Source organism: Nuphar pumila, chromosome 1 (genome assembly GCF_984573655.1).
Source record: "Nuphar pumila chromosome 1, dmNupPumi1.hap1.1, whole genome shotgun sequence".
Classification (NCBI taxonomy): Eukaryota; Viridiplantae; Streptophyta; class Magnoliopsida; order Nymphaeales; family Nymphaeaceae; genus Nuphar; species Nuphar pumila.
This window is the reverse complement of record NC_143249.1, coordinates 167438870-167466371: the sequence shown is the minus strand read 5'-3', so window position 1 is coordinate 167466371 and position 27502 is coordinate 167438870. Positions and strand designations below refer to the sequence as shown.

Genomic DNA, 27502 nt, shown 5'->3' with positions numbered 1-27502 from the left:
TATGACAATGATACGAATAACTTTTCTTTTGTCATAATCATTCCTTGCCTTTCAAAATGAGGTGGTCTATAGTTACGCATGTAATTTCTCGATTTAGAGACGATTAAAATGAAATCATCTTCATTATTTGAAGTACACTTTTTTAACCCATTCTCCTTCATACTTAATTCTTCCATATTGTCAACAATAGATGAAACTTTACTTCTATGTAAGAGAGCCGATTTGGTCATTTCAAATTCCGGCCTCAAACCATTTACAAATTGATAGAAGTGTTCTGCATCAAGTTGTTTTTGGCGGACCTCGATATCTTCAGGGCAATGCCATTTTGGCTCAAGAAAAGCCAACTCTTTCTAACATTTTGGTAACTCATTATAATATTTCCCTAATACTTTTGTTACTTTGGGTTACAGTACGAACCTTGTCTTGCTGTAACGACCCCAACTCATACCCTTTTATTAATGAATCAATAAGAGTCTCATACTCAACTCAAAAGTGAGGTAACAACTGCAGAAAATAAAAATAACTAAAAGAAACAAAAGTAGAACCACTTTGTCCGTAAGTGAAGCAGTCTGAAGAAAATGTGACCCTCGTATCCTCTCAGAAGCGAGTCGACTTCACTGATCACCTGTGTCTGGGAAAAACCAATAAAAGTAGAGGGTCAGAAATCCAAAGAATTCTGCGTACAGGTTCCCCTAATGAATCAAATAAGAAAAAGAACATAAATAAGATTCATGTAATAGTTTAGAGGGATACCGTTATAACCAATTCATAAGACAATTAACCATTCTTGTAAGAAGAAAATAAATATCAAGCATGAGAGAACATTAACTAAGCAACATAGATCCCAATTTAAGCAATAAGGGCATTTAACACGCATTAGAGAACGACAACATACAATCATCAATATATAACAACTAAAGGAATAATCAAATATGCGTGATCTAATGCATAACAGGAATATGCATGATTTATATGTGCAATGCATGAACCCTTTATTATATTTTATTTAAGCTTCTCTCTTTCCATATGCATGTCTTATTAAATGCACATAACTTTAAGTTTCTCTTTTTAATTTACCATTGCCCGCGGATATACCAAACGGGTACAGTCCCCTAGGTCAAGTAGGGTTCCCGTGGTAACTTAGCACAAAATTTGTATTTTATTACCGGGTTTCAAACATAGCCCTCGACCGATATCAGGAAACAACACCATCCATCAGAACATTGGAAAACAACATCCAATGTCGGAGACACCATGAAAAACAGCATCCACTGACGCCACTTTCTTGGTATACCAAAACAATAACAGCTGTGTCAAAGCACACCACCCCCAGGCAAAGTGGTTGACTCTCCCTAAAACCGTGGTCAGGAGAAGAACCTCAATATTGGGTTCAGGGGCAACAACAACGCGCACAGAGTTTTTGTATCTTTACGGTTTCCCCCAAACCGCAACCTCCAAGATTCCCACAATAAAGAAGGGACATCAAGGAGAATATGAATTACACTGTTCTTTACTTTCTTTTATCTTGTTATTAATTCATCTCTTTTACATTTGCAAATCAACATGTAAAAATTAATAACATAAGCTTGCCCAAGCTCTTCACGGGACCATAGTCCGTAGCAACACAGAACAGTGCAGTAGAAACCATAATATCACTTCTGATTTGCGCAATACCTGAAGATAACTAAAGCAGGGAACAACTGGTTCTCGAGGCTCACCCAGCCCCTGATGATCCAATTGACCATCAATGCCCTCATAAGCAAAAAAAATTTGGACAGATCCACTCCAAATTGCATATTATATATATTCCCCTTTTTGTAAAAGAATCGCTGCACCCATGATAACAGAAAAGTCAGATCATATTAGGGTGCACAGTGCTCACATTCTGTGCATTCTTGGCAGGTATTGCCATGGGTTTTAAAGGAACACGATTTTTCACGTCAAGGGATTTGCAGAGTTTTAGGCAGATTTAAAAATGCATTAACAATCTCATATGTTTGGTTTTTTTCACAGTTCCAATATAAATTGCCTATGCTAAACAAAACCTATCTCGACCATAATAGGCTTTTTAAACGTAATTCAGATAAAACCTTTGAGTCGTTTGACAACTACTAGGCACAACCCCTATTAGTCTCAGGTTTAATTAAATATTCAAAACGATTAAGCTTTAACAGTTTCTAATAAAAAAATCATTTTTTCAATACATTATTTAGTTAACCAAAACATATCAGATTTAAGAATAGATGCAAGCTCGATTCATTCTAACAAATTAGATTCAAATAATTGATTCAGATTGACATAATAAATCTGAAGTAACCTTTATTAAACCCCCAAAGCTCCACGTCAATATATATAGACATAACCAGAAGTTCAGAATCAATTTAATTACATGCTTGTGCTAAATAACACCTACTGGACCACTCATGGTTATAATAGAACCCCATATATGAAGATGATAAATAGATCTATATGCATCTTAAGCAATAAAATAAATGTATTAACAAGAAAGCGTAATTTAAATCCGATGAATGCTCATTACGTATGATAAACATGCATATCTAGATGAAATAGTCACGGTAACTTGCTAGGGTAGAGAGCTTATGACAACAATCGCTCCATTACCAAAACCACAGATCACTATTCTGGGTAAAGAGCTTTGTACCGAGATACATGCAATAAAAAAAAATCAGTATGTCCTGACATAACAGGATCCTACCATGCGTGCATCCAATTACATCACATTCTTGGCAGACCTTACTCATACGTACCATAAATCCCTTATGCAACAGGGGATCCAAAACTAACAGGTGAACAAATGAATCAAAAATTTGGTCTGTTGAACAACATCAAATCGTGAACCCATAAAAATGTATTGAAACATGCTGAATAAATAAAAAAAATCTGAATAACTTTAAATTGGAATTAGGGTTAATCCACAAATTTGGACATCACACAACAAGAAAAAATCAATGTATCCATATCTTAATTATGAACTCCCAACAAAACAAATGATACCCAAACTCATATTAAATCACCGATCGAACTTAAAATAAGTTTTAAATTCAAGAACCAGGTTCTTAATAGGTTCAAAAAGCCATCCTGAAACCTTAAACCCATACGAGCTGAAATTTCCCTAGCTTGCTGAAACTAAATCCTTCTCAAGGAACATGTGAAGATATGAGCATGTGAAAAACTCGCAATTTAACCCCATGTGATTCGACCCACCGAAAGCCCAAAAGAGAAAAAGACAGGAATTTCAAGATGAGATTTCCCCAAAAAAATTACATAGAATCCAATCCATACCCCCTTTCTCACCCGATTTCAAGAGAGAAAACCCGTACCTCTATCCGGCGTTAGGTGGCTGCTGCAACAGCGTGAGGTTGATCCCGCAGACCCCGATCGCACACTGTGAGGGGTTGATATCGCCGCCTCCGGTGACCCTGCTGTCGAACAAGGGTTGTGCGCCCTTCACGTCGCGCGCACACGAGAGAGAGAGAGAGAGAGAGAGAGAGAGAGAGAGAGAGAGAGAGAGAGAGAGAGAGAGAAAGAGAAGGGAAGAGGGCGAGTCCCCCTCTCCACTCCCCCTTTATCGCCCAAACCCCCCTCCCTATTGCCGAGAGGCACGGGGTTCAGTTACTCCCTCTGTAACCGTTCCCCCCTCCTCCCTTTTGGTAACTGCAGGAATCGTGCCCTAGGCACGATTCTTGTTTTCCCCCCTTTTATAAACTGTAGCCCGAGATCGGGTTTTTAAAAACCCTACTGGGTTACGGATCCGGGTCGGGTCCGACCCGGGTCTAAGAGTTCCCCCCCCTTTTTTTTATCGTTTTAACGAGAGGGTCGGGTCCGGGTCTACGACCTGTGACTCGGGATCCAAACCCGGTAGCGATTCTGGACCCGCGCCTCCCACTCGGTATGGATCTACGGATTGGATCCAAATGGATCCAATCATGGATCCCCTAAAACTACTCGTATAATATATATATTTAATCATTTATACGTATATATAGGGTATTTTACCTATATTCCTAAGGATCCTATCTGGGTCTTTGATCCGGAATGTGGGTCCCAAGCCCATTTATGCATTATATACATACCTATTACTTGAATAATTCGTTTAATTAAAATTTTTGCACTTATATATGTACATATAAGTTTATACGAGATAAATATATATGTAAAGACCCCTTTATGGGTCCCGGATCCGCGACTTGGATCCCAGGCCCAAATCACATTGTTATGAAATTTTATATTATAATATATTTAAATAAATGCCTAAAAATTTGTGGTTATTACACTTACAAATTACACACATGTGCAATATCCTTAAGGAAATATATATTCTTAAGGATTCTCAAGCCTTATTGGCATGCTCAAATTTTGCAAGGCTAGAGCATTTTTTGATATCAACGATATTAATTAGCCAAGACATAATCTTGGCATGCCTCGTTCTCCATTCTTTTCATTTTTTCTCATATGTAACTGATGCCTTAGTTTTTTCATCGTTCGTGAGAGGTACTTCTCTCTCATTTTCTACTTTAATGAGGATTAGTTTTGGTTCCGGATCGAAACCATCCACTAATCCCCACAACCCCTTTCCCTAAGTATGGTGCTTCATAATTGAAGTTCATATTACATAATTTGTATCATTGAGTTTCATGGGCACGATAGTGACTTTATCATTGTCATCCATTCTTACAAAGAGGAGAGAGAGAGAGAGAGGAATAAAGAGAAAATGAGAGACAAGATGAGGTGAGAAAGAAAGTAGTGTAGGAGAGAAGCAAGACCACTGTAATACTTGACAAATTTTCAGAGATTTTGTTTGGATATAAATATCTAAGGCAATGAATATTTTTTATAACCTATTTTGTAATTTTCAAATATGTGGTTGTGACCGTATCAAAATTTCGAGAAGAACGCAAGTGATTTCGTAAAAAGGAGCTCGTACACTCGTAAAACATGCCCAACAACCCAAAGGGCAAAATCATAAATTTTAAGATTTATTTTATAAGTTTCGAACACATTGCTGCATTCATATCAAAATTCTAAGAAAGTTGATCTTGATTTTGTTGAAATCAAAGTTGTAATGCATTTAAAATATGCTTGACAAGTTTCAAGGGTAAAATGGTTATTTTATAAATATCACAATAATATTTATAGTCAAAAGCTCATACTCGTCCAGCCACCTGAGTTCAGTCAACCCTGATTTAATATATATATATATATATATATATATATATAGATAGAGAGAGAGAGAGAGAGAGAGAGAGAGAGAGAGAGAGAGAGTAACGCCTTGAAATTTTAACTCAGATTTTTGAGGATTTTTTTTTTAAAACAACGAAAACAAATAATAATTCCAAGGTTAAGCATTCTGGAACGATACAGGAAGGTAAAAGCAAACCACACCATTTATTTTTATTTCAGTAATAGTAAATTCAAACAACAGAGTTTCCACATTATGGGTCAAACAAAATCACATTTGAAAGTGAGGACCGCCCAGGAACAAGTAAATCAAGTCTCGATCGATGCCTCATCCCGCAATCGCTCACAAACTCTACTTTTCACCTGAAAAATGATAAATTATAGGAATTAGACTACAACTGTCTAAGTGGGAATTCCTGTAACCTTTCTTGCAGATATATCGTGTGTCAAGTATGTGATGTGGGTGTCGTGAGTGATTTTCAGCATATATAAGATCAAATAAAGAAACTCTACAATAACAGTAACATGTATATCAGTCAACCAACAACCACAACATTTGCAAGGATAACATTTAGCTACACGTCAACATGATTTAAACCTCTTGCATGTTACAATTTCTAAAGTATGTTGCAGGTAAAGAATTACATTCAGGAAGAAATATTGAACTGTAACTACAAGTTTCAATCATACTACTCAGTGTAATACCTAAATTGTGCTAATTAATGTTTATCTTTATTTATCCCGCGGGTACACGCGGGGCGAATCACCCGTAACGGAAGAGAACATTCGGGGGTTTATTATTCATGGGTGTTTTATTAACCCGAACGTTCTAACCGAAACTGTAAATCCTAAGGGAGCGGCCAGTGACCGAGAGAGCCTCCCAAAGGCTAAAACCAAAACATGATGCATCTCTAACTTCTGCAGAAGTACAAAGAGCTACCACATAGGACATATTGGTAGTCTGGGTCTCCCAACTCCGAGGACTGGGGACCAACGATTCATTTTAGCTCGAAACAATTAAACACGTCCCCGGAGTTTTGTACCACCTACCCTCTCCAAGGTAAGCTCGAATTTGAGCGAGTTAATCTTTTCATTTAATTATTTTGTCGAAGTATGGGGGCGTTTCCCCATCTACCTCCTACTACCATAGTAGTAAGTTCTCAACCTTAGTCATTTTACTAAGGTACACATACCTTCAAATTTTTTTTATATTATTTGCACAAACCCACTCAGAGTGCTCTGGTGCCTTTAAACCAGTCAAGCACACAGACCTCAATACTTTTAAACCAGTCGGGCACTCAACATTTAATATTAAGTTTTTTATCAGTTTTATTGCCTTAGCACACATGCTAACAACCCAAGTACCCGCATCGGGTAATCACTCATATTGCCCATTAGGCAGGGTTTCCCAAACCACTCAAAACATATACTTATACCAGCCCTGAAACGGAAATGTATTTCCATATATTTATTTACATGTTGGACACTAACCAAGGTTAAACATAATGAGCAAGAACTATGGTAAAATCAAAACCCCTTATGTGTAAGACATAATGTAACCCGTAACTAGAAACATTCGCATGCATGTGGGTCTTTTTAATAAAACATAACCAGCACATCAGCATATGCTGAGCATAATGTACAGGGTATTGTCACCAACAAATGCTCTTTAAATAACTAACACCTGGAGGCTGCAATCCTGATATAGCCAATCTATTGTGCGTGTGTGATACAACAAGCTGCAAGTGTACAATGATGAATGCAATGATGATTACAGCAACTACATAGCAGGTTACAATTTCAGAGCTACTCAAGCATGTAACTGCATTGAACATGTGAGTATTAGCCGCACTACTGTAGCATAACTTTCAGACCCTGTGATTCTTTAGCTGGCACACAGCCCATCTGTATCACACTTACCTTCAGCCAACCACAGAGATGACCTTAAACAACTATTACTATATACAAGGAAGACTACTTAGATTAAGCCATGGACTGTGAAAATAAATCATAATGGTACAATAAAATCAGTATTGTGAATACAGTTAACGACATCTACTCTGAATAAAATAAGGTATGCTAATCACGTTATCTACTCAGCATATAACAAGGTATACAGTTGGCGTGAACTAATCTGAACTCTGTAAGACAAATCTAAGAGTGAGGCGACTGTAAGACAAATATGCTATTTGCTAAAAGGTTCCACCGCACTGCACAAGGGCTATTGTTTGAAAACCCCTACACAAACTAAATCACGGTGCCAAGCAATATCACACTGCTAAAGCAATAGGACAGGAACAGAGTGTGCTGCAACCATGAAGAGTAATTAACATGCATATCACTCAGTCATATGCATACTACTTAAATCAGAGAACTTTACACCCACATATTTATGATAAGCACAATCTAAACAGAAATTTCAGATACGAGAATCAGCTAAAACGCATACCCACATTTCAGCATTTACTGTTTGCACAGTTCAACCCTGAACACATGACAACAAGATCAAGGTAATACTCGAACAGAATTAACAACCAAACATCAAAGGTATCTACTCTTAACCGAATCTGGAAAACCCCCAAATCGGCAAATTGGGTTTTTTTTTTCTTTGGTAGTCGGAATCCCCAAATCGAGCGATTTGGGGTTTTCCAACAACCCTCGCAGCACCCTCCTTAATTAAAACCCTGAAACCCCTTGATGTCCACATGCAAACCCCCTTCATATTAAAAACCTGAAACCTTCTAATGGAAAATCTTGAACCCCTTTTTTTTTTTTTGGATTTCTTGGACTCCCACACACAAACGAGCATCATGACATACCCGAAAGAACAGGTACACTGATCCTACCATTTTCCGGCAAAAAGGTTGCGACAACTACGAGGGAAGGTCGGCCAGCCTTGACAGCACCACCAGTGGAGATGAGGTCGGCGTCTCCAACGAGGGCTTCGAGCAGCAGGCCGCAGCTCGGAGGGTGATCCGAAGGGTAGAGAGGCAGAGGAGAGTGAGGGAGGATGAAGGATTCGGGACCCCTACTTGTAGGTGGGTTGCCCGAAAAGAGAGGAACCCTCCCCGGCGGCTGCGCAACGCTCCCTCACCCCAACAACATTATGGACTCCTGCTAGGGTTCTAAAAGAACCCCAACAGGTTTTTATCGAACAGCCCACTTATCGGGCCTTTCTTTTTACCTTTCTTTTCTTTTTTTTCCATTTCACGGGGGGTGGCTCGGGTCCGGACCCGAAACCCGAAAGCCCCCTTAGAGTTGGATCCGTGATGACTTACTGAAGTGGGTCCGTAGGTCGGATCCAAATGGATCCAACAGCGGATTTCACCCGTTAATTTTTTTATTTATTTATGTGATATATATTATATATATATATATATATTACATATGGATCCCTTTATGAATCCTGGATCCGAAATACGTATCTCAGGCTATTACGTATTTCGGTAAATTTTACGTAGCTATTACGGTAAATTTAAAAAAAAAAGAGGTTATTACACACACACAGGGAGAGAGAGAGAGAGAGAGAGAGAGAGAGAGCTTAGTTACATTAACTAAGTAGGCTTAGTCAATGTAACTAATTGGTGGTTATTCCAGTTCAGCCAATTGAACTAGATGGGCCTTGGACGTTGGGTTGGATCACCATTTATCCAACCCAAGGCCCATATTATCCTAGCAAGGGGTGCCCACCGTTTTCAGCCTATAGTATTTTTATTATTACAAGTGTTGAACTAAGTTCAAACACTTGTAATAGCCAAGGTCTCAGTGAGAGGTCTTTGGTGTTGCCAATTGGCAACACCATAGCTCACAAGTCCCTCCTCTCTTTCCTATAAATAGGGCTCATTCCCTCCTTTGAAACTCGTTCTCACCTCTCACTATTCTCTTCCCTCCTTCACTCTCTCCTTCTTCTCCTCTTCGGCCCTTCCTCTTCCTCTTAAACCACCATTTGTTTTCTTGGCTAACCCAGCCACTAGCCACCCTCCTCTTTCTTCTCTCCTATCACCACCATCGGCTCTTTTGCTGGTGGCTGCAACCACTTCACTACAACTCCACCCAGTCTGCACCTTATCCTTGTGGTACCAAGCCCGGCTCTGTCCCAGCACGATTGCTGACTCGGTTCTCTCTAACTATTCTCTTCAAGCAACTCGGTTCGGTTGCTTTCTTCGCCACCTTGACTCTATTCGGAACAACTGCAACCAGCAACGCGGTCCGATTCATGTTCATGCCTCAAAGATTATATTGGAGGAAAAATTCCCCAAGGACTTTTTGGGAATTTTTCCGTCTTTTACCAACGCGCTTCCAAAGTAAGTTCTATCGTCAAATGCGTTTAAATTCTGCATAGTTAAATATAGCTTTAGTACATACATGCTCGCTTATGATTTAATCATATATATATATATATATATATGGTTTTCAAATAAATTAATAGTTTTGCTTACACCTTTTCAAATAAATTAATAGTTTTTGCATACACCTCTTCGAATAAAATAATACTTTTTGCAGACCCTTTTCTGAATAAAATAATGGTTTTTGCATACGCTCTTTTTGAATAAAATAGCATATGCGTATCGTATTTTAAATAAAATAATAGTTTGGTACGCATCATACTTCAAATAAAATATTTTGAAGATGCACACATTATACTTCAGATAAAGTAAGACTTTATGCATACTCACCTCTTCAAAGATAAAATATTTGAAGCATGTATAAAACAACGTGCGTATCTGCTTAGCTTAAGAATAGAGCTCTGGGTTCAGAGAACCCTATTGACAATAGAGTAGACTGCTCTGAACAAAAAGAAAATGGTTGCGGCCCAAATGAGGCTAAGGTTCGGAGAGACTTTTTCGGTGTCACAAGTACACAATAGTGTATAGGGCATATTTTCGTTCTAGGATTAGTTCGTATACGAGCTTGAAATAAATTTACTCTTAAAGTGCAAAACAAATCACTATCTGATAAATAAAACATGCCTACACACAAAACTTAAGATATTAATTCGCCACATTGGCGAAGTAATCATGTATACAAAGCAAGTATTGATTGGGTTGGGTACATATACAATACTTTGGTTTTTACCCTAGAAGCAGGTACTTGGATTACTGAATCCTATTCTGGCCTATACAGTATAAGGCACATAAAATAATCTCTGTAATAAAGATAACCCTTCTGACCCATTATGTCTTGATTTCTACCTTGGAGACGGTAGATGGTACAACATCGAGTGATTCTGTTCTAATTTTTTAGAGCGAAGCATCCCAGTGGTCTCCACTGACTCGTAGGTCTTCAGAGGCCGAGGCTATCCACGTGTCTTACATGATAGATTCCCAAGTACTGCAATAGTCCATGATGCATCCTACCTTCTGTTCTGCCTTAGCTGTGATTCTGACGTTTACAAACCACCTGCTTTGGGTTCGATACAGTCAGGTACTTGGGTTTAAAACTTCTGAGAATAATACACCCTCAGAATGCCTCAGCTGTCTGTAATTGTCTTCTCCCATGTATCAGGGTGGATGGTTAATTATCGAAACAAATACCTTTTTAATCACAATCTGAAATGAAAATATGCCTTAATTATGCAAACAATTTTATTTTGTATTTTATCTTACTTTTCAGTGGAAATGCTCTATCTGAATTGATTGAATATGTTTAATATTTTGATTTACCGGAATTGATAGACTTACTAGATTGTCAGAAGTTTGACCCTTTAATGGGTTTTGTTCAGGTACAGGACAATGAATGCAGAGGGGCAGGAGCAACATTGAGGACTAGTACTCTCTGAAGGATCCAGGGCTCCGCTTGGGACTTTTGTTCATAATATTTTGCATTCCCAAGTTCTGAACGTTCTGTAGTTTTTGTCAAAAATGATGTAAATAATATTTTGGTTTTCAATCTGATAATAACTTTATGTTATTTCACCCCTATGGCTCGTTCGAAATTATCAAATCCGGACTCAATATTAAAACATTTTTTGCTGTCAATATTTAAAAATAATTTTTTTTTTTCAAAAATTTCAGTAAATTTTATGGTTTTAAATTTCGGGGCATCACAAAGTTGGTATCAGAGCCCTGGTCCGAAAGGACTGGTCCAAAGTTTTTGCTTAAATTTTTGTGCATATAAAATAATAGTAGGTTGTCTATTACTGATGCTTGTTTTGAATAAATGTTATACAACGACATGATTGAGGTTATCAATGCCTTTACTAAGGCAATCGATTAACAACGAACAAAAACACGTTAAATGAGGCGACAAATTCAGGAATTGGTTCATATGAATACCAACCCCCGAATGGGAAAATGTTGTAGGTGCCATCGGGTGCACATAGCACAATTTTGTCCTATAGACTATGAGATCTGTGAGTTTTGTGGAGAATTAGGGCATATCATCAACAAATGCCAAATCAAGCACTGTCATGGCAGAAGACAACAAGCAGGTAACGTCCTCTCGGATGAGGCCTCAAGTAGGTCACCCTCTGCAAACCAATGCCTCCCTAACGAGGCATTACCTGACAATGACCCCCAACAACCACCTTTGAGCTGATATAATTTTTTTCAGACTCCTTTGAGGATTTGACACCTATATCACATGTCTATACTTCGACTTTACCGATTTACAATCTAGAGTTACCTGTTGCTTTTGACTAACATCCATATTCGTCGATACCGGCATCTCGTGAGTATCATCCAGCTTCATCTTCATCTGACTCTCCTCTTATTTCGCTGAAATACACAACGACAATTCCTAGATATCCTCCGTCTCCAATCCCAAGATGCACGGGAAATACAAGAAAGTATATGGCAAAATTCAGGGGGGATACCTTAGGAAGAAATATGACGGGTTGTTTTGGAGTTTGTTTGTTGAACTCCAAATAGTTAGATGACCTTTTTTGTACTGTTAACCAGACCTGCTAGTAATTTTGTAACTGTTGCAGATATGATGTACTATTTTGATATTACCTTGCAAATATTTGTTTATTTTCAGGTCATTCTAACGTGAAGGATGATTTGCTACACGAGAAGGAATCAGAATCCGCCTAACGAGCGGGATGATTAGAAAGGGTTTATCATGGAGACCCTCAATAATCTGGCTACCACAACCAGAGAACAGACATAGGCCAAGCAGGCTCCAGAGGCATGTCATAACTTTGGAATAATTACATATGAGGCCACCGAAACACGGATCCGCGAGATTGAGAAGACTTTTTGAGTACTGGCCATTCCCGAAGACAGGAAGGTAGACTTCGGGGCTTATAGTTTATGAGATCATGTGGAGCATTGGTGGACAACCACCTTAGAAATTAAATTCAACAACAAGCCATTACTATGGTATCAATTCATTGCAGTGTTCTATGCTACATATTTCTCTAAGCACGAGAGGAACTGCAAGATGCTGGAGTTCCTCGAGATGCAACAAGGGAGACTAAGATTGGCAAAGTATATTATGAAGTTCCAAAACTTGGAAAAGTACTGTCCCCATGTATTCACCACTGAGGAAGACAAGGCAATTTGCCTGTGGTCTAAAACCAACCCTCCGAACTAAAGTTCTCACCCATGGGTCAGAAACACTGGACAAGGTCGTTAAAGTGGCCACAATACTTCAGGATGACTGAAAAGAGACATAGAAACAACAATCTCGTCGATCTGAACCACCATTAGTGGGGCTAGAAAAGCTAACCCAAGAAGAGATCTAAAGAAAAGAAGTCTGCTACTCCTACCAAGAGGCAGAGACAACAAAACAAAGCTCAACCACAACAATTGCAACAACAAAAGTTGACCGAGTTATGTCGTACCTGTAATCACAGCCATCTAGGATTACCTTGTTATTGAGAGACTGAAAGTTGCTTATATTGTGGCAAGACAGACCACTATATCAAAGATTGCTGCAAAGAGATTATAGATGGCCGGAGGAAGGGTGTTGGTGGATCCAAGCCCGAGCAACAGCCCCAGCCGCAACAACAACAAAAACTGGCAACAACTGGTCGCGTATATACTGCCAAGGTCGAACAACTCATTAAAGACGACCTGGTGCAATGTACCATGCTAGTCGCTAACCTAGCAACATTGATTTTATTTGATTGTGTTGCCACATTCATTTATTTCTATAGAATTCTATAAAATGTTGTGTACTCACTAAATCTCTAAGTCATGAACTAGAAGTATACACCCCTTTGGGAAATAGAAAAATATGCGTAAATTATGTACCTAACATTAACGTAGTATTAGATGGGCAATGTCTGCCTGCCGATGTAATCCTACTTAATATGACTGAGTACGATGCCATCTTGGGTATGGACTGGCTTTATAAGTATCACACTAAGGTATTATGGGCATAAAGGGAAGGCAGTACGGTCCAATGGCATATCAACAAATCCCATAAAAGGGCATACACAAGAAGACTCAATATATAAAAACAAATATTTTATTCAAATCATAGAATGCAAGAAGTATACCTTGAAAGGGGAATCACCCTTATTTGTATACAATGAAGGGGTAAGGGAGAGGAGACTCAAAGAGTCGTTAGTGCTAGTCCAACGGCTCTAAATAGAGCCATTGGACTAGCTCCAATGGCTCTTTTGACCAGTCAGCAAAGTGTTGATTAGTCAAGAGCTAGTTCAAAAAGAACTAGATTAGATCTAGTTCTAAATGAACTAGATAAAGAAAAATAAATTAAATAAAAATAAAAAGTATATACATCAAATATAAATATATACACATATATATAGATGTCTATATGTACAATTTAACAAGAATTATAGGAATGCAATGCTGGCCTTTTATTGTCTCTCACTCTGGTACACTGAACTAATAGTTTAATGCCCTCTCCCTTTTATATATCTGAATTCAAAGCTGTTAGTAAAATAAGTTCACTTTCTAAACCACTATCTCTAATTGATATAACTCTCTCTCTCATTAGGTGTGATTCTGATCAGCTTGGTATTACATGTATAAGTTACTTGGCTTGGTTGCTGTACAACCACTATCCTTGGATTTATCACGTGAATCTGGATACAAGCTTTTTAGTGCAAATGGCATGTTTTTATATTGTGAAATATGCGTTCTTACACAGTTGCTTACATCATGTCTTCAATAGGATGGTGGGACTGTCGAAGTAACTGGTTCACCTACTGAAAAGGCTCTTCTTTCTTGGGGACTTGAGGTTTGATTGCTTCTTTTTCTTGTTTTAGCTTTTTCTTATTTGCATTTTGATATTCACTTGTGTCCACTGAATTGGTTTTTAAGCTTGGTATGAAGTTTGAGGAGTTGCGTTCAAAATCATCAGTTATCCAAGTTTTCCCTTTTAATTCAGAGAAAAAGCGTGGTGGGGTTGCCATACAACTGGTAAATTGATACTATTCTTTTACTGGAATTGTGCATATTTCTTAGGGTTTTTGTGTTAACCCCCAACCATCCTCTTGCATGATTGACATGTATCTTCATGTAGTTTTGGTTTGCTTTTCTTATTGAGTTTTACTAGATTGTTTCTTGCCTATGCGTGTTAGTGCTATTTATTGTGGATATAGTTTGTTCTCCAATAATGTCCTTTTTTCCATTGGGTGCAGAATAAAATATAATACCAGGTTAATCTATGTTTTTTTCTTTTCATTGCTTTTACACCATGCTTTACTGATACATCTGCGTGCATATTCTCTGTATCTTCATTTTACTGCCAGAAAATTGTGGCTTCATTTGATCCATTTAAAACATTGCTAACATGGGATGGGCATATATTAACAAGTTTAATACCAGGATGACCCCTGAATTTGATGCAAGGAATAAGTAATAGTCTAAGATTAGGATTTGGTGCACAAAAAGCTTCTCAGCTGCACATTCTACTTGAGTGTAATATTAGGTATCCTAATGATGATGACAAAAACTTTTCCGTGTTTGCTCTTGGTACCTTCTTTTTTTTTTGCGTCTTTCACTTGCCTGGGTTCTTGAAGACCTGTCTTGTAACAGGTCTTTCATACTGGGAATTTCAAATTTGCAGTTTATTTTGGATCTCATTTTCTCAATAAATGCTTGTCCTATTCTGTGCTCTATGTTTACCATCTTATGTGAGCAGATGTTGTCATTGTGTATTTAAAATGTCATTTAATCTTAAAAATTTCAAATCAAGTAGAGTTTCGAGAAAGTATCTTTAGAAAAACTCAAATAGGCTTCAAACAATAGACTTGAGCAAATTCATGTAGTGGAAAGAAATGCAATAACATGCATGTATAAGGTAAGTAATATAATGCATGAAGAAATACCAGCATAATGATTCAGAAACTCACAGGACCTCATGAATATAATAAAAACGATCTTTCTTGCAAATAAAGATACATGCTCATAAAAGATTGATCATAAAGAACCCTCACTAGAAAGATAATCATGACATATAAAAGAATGCATAGATTCAGGAGTCATGATTAGACACCAAAAACCGATAAATATCCTTAGAATCACATGGAACTCATAAGGACAGAAGCTGACAAAAGGGCACAAAAGCACGTACATCACTTAAAACTAAAGTGATTTAGAAAATTCACAATGCATGCATCCAAAATGGCCTCAAAAGGCAAACATTTTTGTATTATTATTTTTGAAAAATTCACAATAAAATAAAGACTCATGTGCAATTCATGAGAGTAAATGCACAACAAACGTAAATAGAAGCCAAAAATACATAAAGCTCGAAGAGCTTAAACTGTAACGCCCCAAAATTTCGACTTGTGATTTCGAAAATCTTATCGAAAACCTTTCAAAGATTTAAAGTTTAACTTTTAAAAACGACAGCGGAAGACATTTAGAAAAGAACACAAGTCAACAATTCTGGGTACGTTAGCTGAAAAACCATCATTCACATGTACAACAACTTAAAGAAATTTAAGAAATAAGGCAATAGATTAAAATCTGCAGTTTATTACAAAATGAGCATTTTATTCCAAAGTTCAATAAATCTAAACAAAACTCCAAAAAGACTCAGAGCCAAGCCGCCAGCAGAAAGAAGATAAATCTTGATCCATATTGCACCACGCCATCGGCCGCCAGTGAAGTCCTACTCCTCACCTGCCCATAAAATGGGTCAGTTTCATAACAAACCAGTAGGTGCACGAACAAATAAGTAGAATGAAAATAAAACAGGACATTCATGAGATAAACAGTTATGATAATTAAGCAATTCAAACAATTGTAGTCTATTCTAACAAATGTAATAAGTGCAAAGAGCTGTTAGTTGAAGCAGTGTAAGTCTCAGTCATCTACAACTATTCATGAAGATATTCTTTAAGTTCTGATATTAACTGGCCTGTGGGTACACACAGACGCGAAACGTAGAAATAGCCGAGACCGATCCGGGGGTTTATTATGTCAGGTGTTTTCATTAACCCGGATGACTGACTGAGTCCGCTCCTAAGGGGACGGTCAGTGACAAAGAGAATAAATCCCCAAAGGCATTCGTGGCCCATGGATGCATCCAACTTCTGCAGAAGTGCCTGGGAGTTACCACCTAAGATAATTTATGGTAATCCCAATTCCCCTAACTCCGATGACTGGGGAAACCGAGTCTTTTGCCCGTGGGGTGGTTGTTAACAACCTGTCCATCGGAGTCTTTGTACCATCCATCCTCTCCCTTGATGAACCGTGAAGATCGGATGGGTACAACGGGGGTTTCTTAACCGCCGCCCCATCCTGCATGCTCTGGTCTATTAGACCCACTCGAACATCTTGCCTGTGAAGGCGACAGGTCACTATTTATGTGATCTCAGCATTGTGCTAATTGCACTCATCGAGGTTTCTACAACCTCATCATCCCACCATCGTAACCCACATGGGACGTACTTGTCCAAAAGTACGATCGTACCTTCCTAGAGGTACAACTACGATGAGAGGGCAATATAAAGTTTTATGATTCTTTTGGTTCATGCATGACATGAATTGCTCTCTAAGCAGATGGGCCTGTGGAGGCCGGTATTATTCTCATGGATATCAATAAGGAGTTTCTTAATCACTTCGAGGTACTCAATGACCTCCCGTACTATTTGTATCATACTTATCTTCAGGTCTAATTACGAAAATAAATTTGTGGGTTCTCGATAGATAACCCATCACAAGGTTTTATAAATGTCTGTATTATGCTTGGCATGTTCGAATACTAAGAATCAAGAAGTTGCATCCAAGATTCATCAGGCAATAATCAATAAGGCATTTATAGTAACTTATAACAGTGAGCAAGGCGAAAATACAGAAATAAGGTCTTTCTAGCAATGAGTCTACTCGTAGAGCTCAACAATAAGCATGAAATTTCAAAAGAATACGGATGCAGAAGCACAACACAGACAATCACCAGTTAGGAAATTCTACGAGTGAGAATGCATGCCAAATAAACTATTCTATCACAGAATCCTTATAATTTTATTTCATTCTTTCAAACCCTTCGTGCGACTTTCCCCTACCTCGGGATGTCGTGCAGCTGCGTGCGTCTACGCGTGTAGATGATACGAGGCTCGGGCCGCGGAGCCAGAGCGGGGGTCCGATGCGAGGTCTGCAACAGAGCTACGTTAATTATTATGCGGAGAGATAGAAAAAACAAGCCTGCTAAAAGAGAGAGGCAGCAGGGGTGTGCCCCTGCTGGCCGAAATCAGAAAGACGACAAGGGGTGAGCCCTTGCCTGCAGACAACCGCGGGGTGATAGGGGCTTAGCCCTCTGTCGAAAAAATAATACCGAGGCGGCAGGGGGGTCAGCCCCTGCCAAACGCAAAGAAGCGGTAGGGGCTGAGCCCCTGCCGGCAAAATAAATGTGGCAGGGGCTGAGCCCCTGCCTGCAGAAAATGAAAGTGGCAGGGGTTGAGCCCCTGCCAGCAACAATGAAGTGGCAGGGGCTGAGCCCTTGCCGACAAAATGAAAGTGGCAGGGGCTGAGCCCCTGCCATCAACGATGAAGTGGCAGGGCTGAGCCCCTGCCGACAAAATGAAAGTGGCAGGGGCTGAGCCCCTGCCGGCAAAAGAAGAGTGGCAGGGGTTGAGCCCCTGCCAGAAACGTCAAGTGGCAGGGGCCCAGCCCCTGCCGATGGCGGTGAGGTGGCAGGGCCTCGGCCCCTGCCTGGAAGAGTCAACGAATGGCAGGGGCCCCAGCCCCTGCCAGACCGAGTCCTGGCGACCCCAAAACGATGACGGCAACAGGTGCCGCAGGGGTGACTGGACCCCTGCCGGCCCTTCGACAGCCCCGGTAGAAAGGGGAAGAAAAAAAAATGGCGACAGGGCCTTAGGGCTCCCTGTCGACCCTCCGAAAGGCACAGGGGACGCGGGAGGGCGCGGGAGGGGCCGTGCGCCGCCTGTCGGCCTCCCGGCGAGGTGAGAGAGGGGGGGTGAAGAAGAGAAAAGGGAGGAGAAGAGAAGAGGGAGAAGAAGAGGGCGGCGTACCTGGGAGTGGTGGCCGGCGTCGGCGGCGGGGCGCAGCGACAGCAGGTCGGCACGAGGAGGAGGAAGCTCGAGAGGGGAGGCGTGCCTCCCCTCACCCTCCTGCAATGCTCTTAAAGAGCTCGGGGGTGCGATGAAATGGGAAACCTCGGTGGGTTTTCCCAATCTACCCGAAAACGAATGGGGGAGAAGAGGGGGGGGGTGCGGCGCTCGGGATCCTGCGTCGGGTTACTTAAAACCCTAAAGAAAATGGGTTCGGGTCGGGTCCGGACCCGACCCGGTCTGGGTCCAAAACAACAATTTTTTTGTTTTTTTTTTAAATGGTGTTTTACATCCTACCCCTCTTAAAAGAATTTCGTCCGCGAAATATTTATTACCTTGAAGAATCAAAATACAGGTCAGGATATTTTTCCCTTATATCGTTTTCTGGTTCCCAAGTACATTCGTCAATTCCATGATGTTGCCACCGAACCTTTACAAAGGAAATGGTTTTTGATCTTAGCACTTGGTCACGACGGTCGACGATCTCCACTGGTCTTTCTTCAAATGTCAAGTCCCCTCTAATGTCCAAATCATCATAATGAATGATGTGCGATGGATCGTGAACATACTTCCTCAACATGGATACGTGGAAAACATTATGGTTCTGAGCATACTGCGGAGGTAACGCCACACGGTAAGTTGCTTCTCCAATCCGCTCTAGGATTTCGAACGGTCCGACATATCTAGGACTCAGCTTTCCCTTCTTCCCGAACCGAAAAACGCTCTTCGTCGGAGATACCTTAACAAAAACCATCTCGCCAATATCGAAGGTCAGCTCTCATCGGCGTCTATCTGCATAGCTTTTCTGCCGACTTTGAGCGGTACAGAGTCGTTCTTGAATCATCTGCACTTGTTGAGTATAGTGTTGCAAGACTATAGGTGCCTCCAAACTTCGTTCGCCAACCTCGTACCAGTAAACAGGTGATCGACATGGCCTCCCATACAAAGCTTCGTATGGGGCTATCCCGATGCTCGCATGATAGCTGTTGTTATACGCGAACTCCGCCAGACTGATGTCGGAATCCGACTCTCCCTTTCAGTCCATCATACAGGCTCGAAGCATGTCTTCTAAGGTCTGAATCGTACGTTCAGACTGCCCGTCAGTCTGAGGGTGAAACGCAGTGCTGAACTTCAACTTTGTGCCAACGCCAATTGAAGTTGTCCCCAAAACCTTGAAGTGAATCTAGGATCACGATCTGAGATAATCGAGACTGGAACACCGTGCAATCTCACAATCTTTCTAACATAGAGATCCGCGAGACTATCCAACGATTGGTTGAGACGAATAGGTAGGAAGTGAGCCGACTTGGTGAGTCTATCGACGATCACCCAAATCGCATCATGCTTCCTCCACGTCCTCGGAAGACCGACTATGAAGTCCATGGTAACATCTTCCCACTTCCATAGAGGGATCTCTATCTGCTGCATGACCCCACCGGGTCTCTGGTGCTCGATCTTGATTTGCTGACACGTTAAACACTTCGAGACATACTCAGCCACGTCTCGCTTCATACCGTTCCACCAATAACTGCGTTGTAGGTCCTTGAACATCTTCATGCTACCAGGGTGAATTGTGTACCTAGACTTGTGGGCTTCTGCCAAAATTTCATCTCGAAGGATCGGGTCGTCAGGAACCCAAAGGCGCTCCTTCAACCATATACTTCCATCCTCCTTCAGACGAAAAGGTGTCTATGCCAATATCGCTTGAGCCTTCAACTTCTCGTAGCGTGCATCAGTTTTCTGCCCATTGATGATCCTCGCTAATAGCTCAGGCTGAGCAACAAGGTGGGATAAGCCGATTGAACTTTGAGTGATCGTGAAAGGTTCCCATGAGGCTAGGTCTTCGACCAACCTCCATCCAGCTAATAAGGCATTGATCGAAACTTCTGGTGCTTTGCGGCTGAGGGCGTCAGCCACTACGTTCGCCTTTCCTGGGTGGTAGGAGAGGGTGAAGTCGTAATCCTTGAGGAATTCAAGCCAACGTCGTTGTCTCATGTTCAATTCTTTCTGCGAGAATAAATACTTAAGGCTCTTATGATTGGTGAATGCTTCAAACTGCTCCCCATACAAGTAATGTCACCAAATCTTCAATGCGAACACCACCGCAGCTAACTCTAAATCGTGAGTTGGGTAGTTCTTCTCGTGAATTTTAAGTTGCCGAGAAGCGTAAACGATCACTTTCCCATTCTGCATCAGTACAACCCCTAGGCCTGACCCAGAGGCATCAGTATAAATCACGAATCCGCCTTTACCAGAAGGTAAGGTTAAAATAGGAGCACTGGTAAGTCGCTCCTTCAATAACTGAAAACTCGCCTCACACTTCTCGTCCCATAAGAATTTAGCCTCTTTTTTCAGCAACTTCGTTAGGGGTAATGCAATTTTAGAAAAATCCTGAATGAATCTTCTGTAGTAGCCTGCTAGTCCCAAAAAACTTCTGATATCTCGTGCGTTCTTTGGTTGCTGCCAACTAAGCACAGCCTCAACCTTTGCGGGGTCCACGGACACTCCTTCCTTAGAAATAACGTGTCCCAAAAACATAACTTCCTCGAGTCAGAATTCACATTTAGAGAATTTGGCATACAAACGTTCCTTTCGCAAAGTCTTCAAAACAATCGTTAGATGCTCTCGATGTTGCTCTCGACTTTCTGAGTACACCAAGATGTCATCGATGAACACGATCACGAAGGTATCCAAAAATAGCTTAAACACCCTATTCATTAAGTCCATAAAGGCTGCGGGGGCATTGGTCACTCCGAACGGCATGACTGTGAACTCGTAATGACCGTATCTCATCCGAAAAGCTGTCTTAGGAATATCATCATTCCTAATTCTGAGTTGATGGTATCCAGACCTAAGATCGATTTTCGAGAAAACCTTAGCCTTCTGCAACTGATCGAACAAGTCTTCGATACGCGACAAAGGGTACTTGTTTTTTATCGTGGCCTGGTTGAGCATTCGATAATCGATGCACAGACACAAGGTCCCGTCCTTCTTCTTCACGAAGAGCACAGGAGCTCCCCAAGGAGAAACGCTGGGGCAAATGAATCCCTGATCCAATAACTCCTGCAACTGCTTCTTCAGCTCCTCAAGTTCAGCTGGCGCCATTCTGTAGGGTGCTTTGGAGATTGGCGTCGTACCTGGTAGCAATTCGATATTGAATTCTACCTCACGAGACGGGGGAAGTCCCGACAGCTCTTTAGGAAAAACGTCGGGGTAATCGCGAACTACTTCCAGCTCACTGATGGGAATAGGCATTGGATCTGACTGGATAACACTAACCAAAAAGGCAGTGCATCCCTTCCGCAAAAAGTTATGTGCCTTAAGCGCCGAGATCATCCGGCTTGCTCGAACAGGTCTGGGAATTCTGAATTCTACTCTCGAAGAGCCTGGAGGTGATAAAACGATCTTGCCATCACGGCAAAAGATCTTGGCATGATACTTGTGCAACCAATCCATGCCTAGGATGACGTCAAATTCGGTCATCTCCAGCAGGATAGCACAAGCAGGCAAGTGCCGCTCTGCCACCACTACATCCAATTCAGGTATGTAAGTGGTGCAAACTGTGTTCTTCCCAACGGGGTTATACACGTCTAAAGCATTATCAAGTGGTTTTACAATTAGGTGCAATTGTCTTATGAATTTTTTTGAAACAAACGAGTGTGTAGCACCACAATCAAAGAGTGCAAAAGCTGCTTGATCAGCAACAAGAATGGTACCTTGAACGAGATCCCCTTTGGTCAATTGATCGACCGTGGCTGCATAAACTCGACCCTGCTCCCTGCCACTGCTTGGTTGTGCTCGTTGTTGTTGCTGATGAGGTGGTCGAGGAGGCTGAGATACGTTGCCGGTTCGCTTGAGGTCATCTGCTGCTTTCTTCTGGCAGTCGCGTATGAAATGACCCATCTTGCCACAGTACAGGCATCCGCCAGTGTCCCGCGGACAAGAATGTCCCACGTGTGGCCTCTTGCACCTGGGGCAGTTATCACCAGACGGCTGCCTGGACGGTGGATGACCCTGCTGTCGTTGGCGCTTTGCCGGAGAGAACTGTTTCTTCCCTCCCTCAATCTTCACTGGTAATGGTGGTCGTTGCCCTGGGCCACCGGGAAAGGTCTTCTTCTGATCACCACCGGACGTGGTTGACTTCTTGGCTTGCACACTTTTTGAACGCTCCCAATCCTCGTTCAGTAAGGTGGCTGCTGCTACCGCTGCAGAAAAAGTCGCGGGCATACTGGTGAGAACCCTATGCCTGAGTCCTTCCTTCAGTCCGCGAATGAACTTCCCGGCCCGCTCATGATCATCCTCGAATAGGTGAGGACAATAGCGCTCCAACCGTTGAAATTTGGCGATATATTCGTTCAGGCTTAAGCTGCCTTGGCACAGCTCCAGAAATTCCACCTTCTTCTTTTCCCTCGCATGAGGAGGGAAATAGTTTCCGAGAAAAACCCTTCGGAAGGCCTCCCACGGAATCACCTCAGCACCTGGAAACTGCACCTCCCGCGTAGTGTCCCACCACTCGCAAGCATCGTCCTTCAATCGAAAGGACCCGAACATCGTCTTCTTATCATCAGGGACGGACAACACTTGGAACACCCGTTCCACCTCTTTAACCCAACTCTCCGCCAAGTCAGGATCAACCTTGCCAGAGAAAGTAGGAGGGTCCAGCTTCAGAAATTTTTCATAGGTGGCAGTTGGTGCATTCCCAACAAGGGAACCCGGATCCTGATGGGGGCGACCCTAGTTACGAATCGCCTCAGCTAAGGAGTTGAGGATATCCATCATGAATCCCCTCTGCTCACGCAACTCATCGGCCATGCTGTTGCTTGAGTTTCCCGCCATCCTTAAAAAGCAACCAAGATTAAGGTCAAAAAATACTGAAGACGTACACGCAGGCATAAGTATAGGAGCAAAGGCAAAAAAACATAGATCTTTATTACGAAAGTCAAATATTTAGAATCCAGCTGTGCTGGTACATAAGCAAAAGTTCTATTTCGTAATTATAAATGAGTTCACAGACTCCAACAAAACTGGGTAAGTGCTACCTCCCCTTAGGGACGGCTAGAGTACTTCCTAAGATATTCTCTTCTATTGCCTGTGCGCCTGAATCTGCGCTTAGGGGTAAAGGGAAGTGACTCCTCGTAGGAGGGTTCCTGCCCGTAAAGGGGCGTTGCCGGAGTATATTCCGATGAGCCAAGACTATAATCTGAAGAATCCGTCGCAGGTGTGTATGTGGGTGATACACCGCCAACTGGGTCTGCTGGAGGGGGCGGTTGCTCGCCTGCAGTCGAAATTGCGATCTTGCCGTCATGCTCGGCCTTGTGGAGGCAAGCATCCATGGTGTGCCCTATTTCTCCGCAGAAACCACACCCCTCTGCTAACTCCGGGGGAACAAAATCTCCCGATGACTCCTGTGGTGTCTGATGGTGCACCCGAACGTGTGAAGGCGCAAAACCACCTTCTCGAGCATGCACCTCAGCCCACGTTGCTGCAAAGGGTATCTGGTAGGTGATCGGTAGTGGGAAGCCTTGCTCATCCGTAAAAATGGGTAGAGGAGGGCGGTTAGCCCAGTAACCAGCCCAGAACATCTCATGTCCGCCCCTCTCCCTTACGGAACGGCCACGCACTCTACGCGTGCCCCTACCGCGACTACCACTAGCACTAGTAAACGGGTCCATCTATCCAAAGGTACTACGAATAAAACAAGAACATAACTCAATCTAAACATGCTATAAAATATCAAAGACTTACTTACAGCGCGATGGGGTGCTCCATAGTCAAGATTTCACCTCTTTCTGATCTGGGTCTGATACCAAGTTGTAACGCCCCAAAATTTCGACTTGTGATTTCGAAAATCTAATCGAAAACCTTTCAAAGATTTAAAGTTTAACTTTTAAAAACGACAGCGGAAGACATTTAGAAAGGAACACAAGTCAACAATTCTGGGTACGTTAGCTGAAAAACCATCATTCACATTTACAACAGCTTAAAGAAATTTAAGAAATAAGGCAATAGATTAAAATCTGCAGTTTATTACAAAATGAACATTTTATTCCAAAGTTCAATAAATCTAAACAAAACTCCAAAAAGACTCAGAGCCAAGCCACCAGCAGAAAGAAGATAAATCTTGATCCATATTGCACCACGCCATCGGCCGCCAGTGAAGTCCTACTCCTCACTGCCCATAAAATGGGTCAGTTTCATAACAAACCAGTAGGTGCACGAACAGATAAGTAGAATGAAAATAAAACAGGACATTCATGAGATAAGCAGTTATGATAATTAAGCAATTCAAACAATTGTAGTCTATTCTAACAAATGTAATAAGTGCAAAGAGCTGTTAGTTGAAGCAGTGTAAGTCTCAGTCATCTACAACTATTCATGAAAATATTCTTTAAGTTCTGATATTAACTGGCCTGTGGGTACGCACAGACGCGAAACGTAGAAACAACCGAGACCGATCCAGGGGTTTATTATGTCAGGTGTTTTCATTAACCCGGATGACTGACTGAGTCCGCTCCTAAGGGGACGGTCAGTGACAAAGAGAATAAATCCCCAAAGGCATTCGTGGCCCATGGATGCATCCAACTTCTGCAGAAATGCCTGGGAGTTACCACCTAAGATAATTTATGGTAATCCCAATTCCCCTAACTCCGATGACTGGGGAAACCGAGTCTTTTGCCCGTGGGGTGGTTGTTAACAACCTGTCCATCGGAGTCTTTGTACCATCCATCCTCTCCCTTGATGAACCGTGAAGATCGGATGGGTACGACGGGGGTTTCTTAACCGCCGCCCCATCCTGCATGCTCTGGTCTATTAGACCCACTCGAGCATCTTGCCTGTGAAGGCGACAAGTCACTATTTATGTGATCTCAGCATTGTGCTAATTGCACTTCTCGAGGTTTCTACAACCTCATCATCCCACCATCGTAACCCACATGGGACGTACTTGTCCAAAAGTACGATCGTACCTTCCTAGAGGTACAACTACGATGAGAGGGCAATATAAAGTTTTATGATTCTTTTGGTTCATGCATGACATGAATTGCTCTCTGAGCAGATGGGCCTGTGGAGGCCGGTATTATTCTCATGGATATCAATAAGGAGTTTCTTAATCACTTTGAGGTACTCAATGACCTCCCGTACTATTTGTATCATACTTATCTTCAGGTCTAATTACGAAAGTAAATTTGTGGGTTCTCGATAGATAACCCATCACAAGGTTTTATAAATGTCTGTATTATGCTTGGCATGTTCGAATACTAAGAATCAAGAAGTTGCATCCAAGATTCATCAGGCAATAATCAATAAGGCATTTATAGTAACTTATAACAGTGAGCAAGGCGAAAATACAGAAATAAGGTCTTTCTAGCAATGAGTCTACTCGTAGAGCTCAACAATAAGCATGAAATTTCAAAAGAATACGGATGCAGAAACACAACACAGACAATCACCAGTTAGGAAATTCTACGAGTGAGAATGCATGCCAAATAAACTATTCTATCACAGAATCCTTATAATTTTATTTCATTCTTTCAAACCCTTCGTGTGACTTTCCCCTACCTCGGGATGTCGTGCAGCTGCGTGCGTCTACGCGTGTAGATGATACGAGGCTCGGGCCGCGGAGCCAGAGCGGGGGTCCGATGCGAGGTCTGCAACAGAGCTACGTTAATTATTATGCGGAGAGAGAGAAAAAACAAGCCTGCCAAAAGAGAGAGGCAGCAGGGGTGTGCCCCTGCTGGCCGAAATCAGAAAGACGACAAGGGGTGAGCCCTTGCCTGCAGACAACCGCGGGGTGACAGGGGCTTAGCCCTCTGTCGAAAAAATAATACCGAGGCGGCAGGGGGGTCAGCGTCTGCCAAACGCAAAGAAGCGGCAGGGGCTGAGCCCCTGCCGGCAAAATAAATGTGGCAGGGGCTGAGCCCCTGCCAGAAACAACCAAGTGGCAGGGGCTGAGCCCCTGCCTGCAGAAAATGAAAGTGGCAGGGGCTGAGCCCCTGCCAGCAACAATGAAGTGGCAGGGGCTGAGCCCCTGCCGACAAAATGAAAGTGGCAGGCAACAACGATGAAGTGGCAGGGGCTGAGCCCCTGCCAACAACAATGAAGTGGCAGGGGCTGAGCCCCTGCCAGCAATGATGAAGTGGCAGGGGCTGAGCCCCTGCCGGCAAAAGAAGAGTGGCAGGGGTTGAGCCCCTGCCAGAAACGTCAAGTGGCAGGGGCTGAGCCCCTGCCGGCAGGGGCCCAGCCCCTGCCGATGGCGGTGAGGTGGCAGGGCCTCGGCCCCTGCCTGGAAGAGTCAACGAATGGCAGGGGCCCCAGCCCCTGCCAGACCGAGTCCTGGCGACCCTAAAACGATGACGGCAACAGGTGCCGCAGGGGTGACTGGACCTCTGCCGGCCCTTCTACAGCCCCGGTAGAAAGGGGAAGAAAAAAAAAATGGCGACAGGGCCTGAGGGCTCCCTGTCGACCCTCCGAAAGGCACAGGGGACGCGGGAGGGGCCGTGCGCCGCATGTCGGCCTCCCGGCGAGGTGACAGAGGGGGGGTGAAAAAGAGAAGAGGGAGGAGAAGAGAAGAGGGAGAAGAAGAGGGCGACGTACTTGGGAGTGGTGGCCGGCGTCGGCGGCGGGGCGCAGCGACAGCAGGTCGGCACGAGGAGGAGGAAGCTCGAGAGGGGAGGCGTGCCTCCCCTCACCCTCCTGCAATGCTCTTAAAGAGCTCGGGGTGCGATGAAAGGGGAAACCTCGGTGGGTTTCCCCAATCTACCCGAAAACGAAGGGGGGAGAAGAGGGGGGGGGGGGGGGTGCGGCGCTCGGGATCCTGCGTCCGGGTCCAAAAGAACAATTTTTTTTTTTTAAATGGGGTTTTACATAAAC

At 42.5% G+C, this 27502-nt stretch overlaps 1 protein-coding gene across 2 annotated transcripts in view; it reads left to right on the top strand.

The window, feature by feature from the left end:
- Positions 1 to 27502, top strand: part of LOC149851219 (calcium-transporting ATPase 5, plasma membrane-type-like) — a 217144-nt gene that overhangs the window by 151568 nt on the left and 38074 nt on the right. For both annotated transcript variants that reach the window (XR_016430781.1, XM_089999263.1), the window contains exons 19-20: positions 14287 to 14352; positions 14436 to 14534. Coding sequence is in view for 1 of the 2 variants with exons in the window: in XM_089999263.1 (XP_089855389.1) it covers positions 14287 to 14352; positions 14436 to 14534 (165 nt within the window). In the remaining variant the exon portion in view is untranslated. The remainder of the gene's footprint in view (positions 1 to 14286; positions 14353 to 14435; positions 14535 to 27502) is intronic.